This window comes from Sebastes umbrosus, chromosome 1, assembly GCF_015220745.1.
Source record: "Sebastes umbrosus isolate fSebUmb1 chromosome 1, fSebUmb1.pri, whole genome shotgun sequence".
NCBI classification, from domain to species: Eukaryota; Metazoa; Chordata; class Actinopteri; order Perciformes; family Sebastidae; genus Sebastes; species Sebastes umbrosus.
Window position 1 is genome coordinate 30,194,498 of NC_051269.1, and position 4,856 is coordinate 30,199,353.

At 38.6% G+C, this 4,856-nt stretch overlaps 1 protein-coding gene across 1 annotated transcript; it reads left to right on the forward strand.

The window, feature by feature from the left end:
* On the forward strand, positions 1-4,154 carry fam72a (family with sequence similarity 72 member A). The gene is made up of 4 exons (XM_037785661.1): positions 1-579; positions 2,306-2,383; positions 3,063-3,187; positions 3,282-4,154. Exons 1-4 carry the CDS (start codon positions 428-430, stop codon positions 3,374-3,376), a joined length of 450 nt encoding a protein of 149 aa, XP_037641589.1. The 5' UTR covers positions 1-427; the 3' UTR covers positions 3,377-4,154.
* The last annotated feature ends 702 nt before the right edge of the window (positions 4,155-4,856 follow it).

Consider the following 4,856-nt stretch of genomic DNA (forward strand, 5'->3'; position numbering starts at 1 on the left):
TTTCAGGAAGTGCCGTTAAATACCAGGAAGTTGTAAACAAAGCTGACAGCTATTTAGTTAGCTGTTAACTACATCCCAATGGATGCTGAGCCAGTCGTGTAAAAAACAGGCTATTTACATCGCCGATATCGTGTGTATTTAACAACAATACATCGAAATATTTAGTTTTATATAGAAATAGTTTCGAGGGAATAGATATATTCCGTGTGTTTGTTTAACAAACGTTAGCTTCCGTTTACTCGCTAGGAAAAAGGCTAACGTCTGCAACAAGGACGTTAGTGCCAGTAGCATCGACGCTTTGACGACGTGAAAACGAGTATTATTACCCCGGATAGTGTGTTAATCATCGATCACCTGATTGTTGTTGTTCTGCTGTCTGGGAGCAGAAAGAGCGAGAGAGAGCTGGTCCACTTAAAGCAGGACAACAATGTCTACATCGAACGCTAATTTCAAAAACAAGTGTGTGACTCAGGTGAACTGCATCTTCTGTGACAGCCTGCTGTGCACGAGAGGCATGAAAGCTGTGCTTCTTGCAGACACCGAGGTTGAGCTCTTTTCCACTGATATACCTCCCAATAGGTAAGTGATAATCTAGTTAGCAATGCATGCTTGCTAGCCTTTGTTTATGTCTGATGTCTGATGTTGTTGCCCAGGACAAGATGTACTTGAAGCAATCCACAGCTGACTGAGATCTAACTGATCATTTGTTGCTCACTGGGAAAACCCCAAACTATGATTAACAGTGTTTGTTAGATAGATAGATAGATAGATAGATAGATGGAAATGTAGGTAGGTAGGTAGATAGATAGATAGATAGGTAGATAGGTAGATAGATAGATAGATAGATGGAAATGTAGGTAGGTAGGTAGGTAGATAGATAGATAGATAGGTAGATAGATAGATAGATAGGTAGATAGGTAGATAGATAGATAGATAGATGGAAAGGTAGGTAGATAGATAGATAGGTAGGTAGATAGATAGATAGGTAGATAGATAGATAGATAGATGGAAAGGTAGGTAGATAGATAGATAGATAGATAGATAGATAGTAACTTTATTGATTCAAGTTTCCAGCATCACAGTTCCATAGTGCAAAACATGTTAGTAAAAAGGCAGTAAAAAAAGTTAGTAGTGGTAAATATAAAGTTAGCAATGCTGCTAGCCTTTGTTTATGTCTGATGTTGTTGCCCAGGACAAGATGTACTTGAAGCATATATATACATCCTATATACCACTTTATAGACTGCACATATGTACATATTACATTTATTTATTGTACATACTACATGTATTTATTGACGGGCTGTCAATAAATTAATGTTTTATTTATTTTATTTTATGTATTTAATAAAAAGCACAGCCAACCACAGTTAGCACAGCAAACAGGTAGATCCTACCCATGTAGCTGTTTCTCATAAACATGTAGAGCTGCAACTGTTTTCATTGTCTGTTTATGTGATGATTCTTAGTCACTTTGTTTATTAAACATCAGACAATAGTGAAAATGTCCATTGCAATTTCCCAGAGCTCAAGGTCTTGTCTGGCCAACAGTCTAAAACCCCCAAAAATTCAATTTCCAATGATATAAAACTGAGAAAAGCAGCAAATTATCATATTTGATAAGCTGAAGCCAGAGAATATTTGGTGTTTCTACTTGGAAAGTGTCTTAAACAATCCAATGTTCACCCATTCACTCTGTATCTTTTATATCTCTATTATTGTTTTTATAATTTTTGTATACCTTTACCTCTCCCCTGTTTCACTCTGTTTGCTGATGTTGCTGATGTTGCTGATGTTGACACCTGAATTTCCCTACGGGGATTAATAAAGGTCATCTTATCTTATCTAAGCAATCCACAGCTAATTGATATCTAACTGATCATTTGTTGCTCATAGGGGAAACCCCAAACTATGATTAACAGTGTTTGATAGATAGATAGATGGATAGATGGATAGATGGATAGTAACTTTATTTATCCTGAGGGAAATTCAAGTTTCCAGCATCACAGTTCCATAGTGCAAAACATGTTAGTAAAAAGGCAGTAAAAAAGTTAGTAGTACAAAGTACAAAAAAATATACCAGATATAAAAATACAAGGAGATGAAGAGAATTGTTAAGACTGAATATAGTGCAGGGTAACAGCTGTGATACACGACTATTAAAAAAAGTGAATATAGTGCAGAAGAGACTGTTAGAAGTGAGTATTGTGCATTATTATCTGTTGTATGAAGATGTGAAATGAATGTGTGTGTTTCAACCTTTCATGGTTATGTTTGTTTCTCATTACACGCTCCCTCCCCCAAGAACTGTTGACTTTGTGGCCAGCTGCTACTCTACTGAAAGCTGCAAATGCAAACTGAGAGACATCGCATGTCTCAAGTGGTAAGTAAAGCTCTTCCATAGCCTACAGGGTTTGCTTTAGGAAGACCATCTGCTAATGTGAGATGTTGATAAAAAGCACAGTTAGCACAGCAAACAAGTGGGTCCTACTCATGTAGCTGTTTCTCATAAACATGTGGAGCTGCAACTGTTTTCATTGTCTATTATATATGATGATTCTTGTCCTGATTTATCTGTTGGTCTATTAAACATCAGACAATTGTGAAAAATGTCCATTGCAATTCCCAGAGTTCAAGGTGATATCTTCATATGTTTTGTCTTTTCTGGCCAACAGTTTAAAATCCAAAGATATTTAATATACAATGATATAAAACTGAAAACGGCAGCGAATTATCATATTTGAGAAGCTGAAAAGTTTCCTCAAGCAATTCTCAATTCCCATAAATTTTATGTAGAGGATGACGATAACTGTCAACTAATCGTTTCAGCTCTCTTCACATGAAATTTGGCATTTTTTTCTGATCTTTCCCTAAAGGAGTGTTTGGTGCTACAGTGAGGCTTTATGGAGCCTCTTTTGTATTCCCAGGCCTTTGTTGTTGTTGTACACAGGGCAAAAACAAACATCTGTTAGATAATAGACCCCCGCTAGTGGAGTTGGCGCTTTTCAGAAGTGCCCCCAGTAAAGTGCTGACACACGTTTCTTCTTTATTCCCTCTCCCAGCGGTAATGCTGTGGGCTACCATGTTGTGGCCCCCTGTAAACCCTGCCTGCTCTCCTGTAACAACGGCCATTTCTGGATGTTCAACAGCGATGCTGTATCTACTCTCAACAGACTGGATGCGACAGGTCAGTATAAGCTCCCCTTGATAAAAAATTCTTTGCAGTTTCCCTCTGTTGAATGTGTTTCATAAACTTTTGTCACCCTCCACTGTGTCTGCAGGTCTGAACCTGCTCCTGTGGGGAGATCTTCCCGAACTGGACGACAGCGAGAACGAAGAATCGGAAAGCCCATCAGAGGAGGAGTGTATCAGGTAGAGAGGGAAATGGACAATGTGAGAGACCTGGGATGCCAACATTTGAAGTGGAGCTAGAAGAGTGTACAAACCATGCTTGAGATGAGAGAGAAAAGAGACGCTTTAAAGGGTAATTTAATACTGAATCAGATAGGGCAGAAAAGTGCTGCTGTACTGCTCTGCATGGGTTGAAAACTGAAACCATGGTGAACACCTGGCAAAAACCCAATCAGTGATGTCACAGCAGGTGTTTTGCCTTTGACAGTTGATGGAGAACACCTGCTGTGAGATCACTGATGGGGGTGTGGCCAGAAACACAACATGGCCCAAAGTTAGAACCCACAGAGAATTAGTGCAGCAAAGGTTTTTGGCCCTATGTAATTTAGTGTTGAATCACACTTGTGACCTGTGACCATGCCTTTCCCCCCCATCACTTTTCACTGTTAAAAGCACAGACGCACACAATGTCACACACATTCTTTACTCTCTTTTTCTCTTCTTTGTATATTTGCATGGGCTACTGTAAAACACGTGGCTGAAGTAGACTGAAAATAACAAACGACTAGACTCCTTAATCTAGTGCATTCTACGTTTCATCACTGAGCTCATGGTTTTGATCGGCCTCATGAGAAGTCGGGGGTGTGGTGTGATAAATCAGTGGAACTTGTCAGCGAATGCTGTGCTTTTTCACGCCGTTTACGTTCAGTACAACTTTCCGATAAGATGACCACAATTCGCCTACCTTCTTTTTAATGGCAGTTATAATCTGTACATTGAATATGCTGTAATAAGCAAAAAAACTCCCATAAGAGTTATGTCTTAAAGGCTTATATTCGCTCTGTGTGGCTGGGTGCTGACTGAAAGTTGGAGTGCTTTTTGAACCCTGTGTATTGGAGAAATAGCACAATGGTTGAATGAAAAGTTCCTTGCTTTTTAAAGGGCATATTTGATTTAGGTGACCTTACGATCTGACATTCTATCAGTGATTCGTTTTGATATGCTAACACAGTGTTTGTTACACACTTGACAGCAGCAGTATGTGCTTAACACCCAGATGAATCTGACTGTAGCAGTATCTGATACTAACATACTAACTTATGCATACTAAGGGTGTGCTTCCACAAAGGCCTGGAGCAGCTGGATTTTAAAGTTTAGTTTTTTTGACAAGAGCTCAAATCAAGTAATACGTTCCCAGATTGACGATATAGGAAAGCTAGAATGGGAGAGGTGCACTTTTGCAACACTCCATAACTTTCAATGTGGCTCATTAAGCAAAAATTATGAAAAGTTCTAAATGGATTTCTGTGTCCATGATCTGTTTCTGTTACATTACTGTTCAGTTTCATGTAGCAGCATAATTGTAGCACCTGAAGAGAACACGACTCCAAAGAATCATCTAGGGCTGTAACTAACGATTATTTTCATTGTTGATTAATATGTCAATTATTTTCTCGATTAATCAATTAGTCGTTTTGGTTTATAAAACATCAAAAACATGGTGA

What these genes read in the sequence shown, in the direction of transcription:
- fam72a (XM_037785661.1), top strand. Translation starts at nt 428, where the DNA reads ATGTCTACATCGAACGCTAATTTCAAAAACAAGTGTGTGACTCAGGTG. An exon ending in ACTGATATACCTCCCAATAG is followed by an intron (nt 580 to 2,305) that starts GTAAGTGATAAT and finishes CCCTCCCCCAAG; the next exon opens with AACTGTTGACTTTGTGGCCA. An exon ending in GACATCGCATGTCTCAAGTG is followed by an intron (nt 2,384 to 3,062) that starts GTAAGTAAAGCT and finishes TCCCTCTCCCAG; the next exon opens with CGGTAATGCTGTGGGCTACC.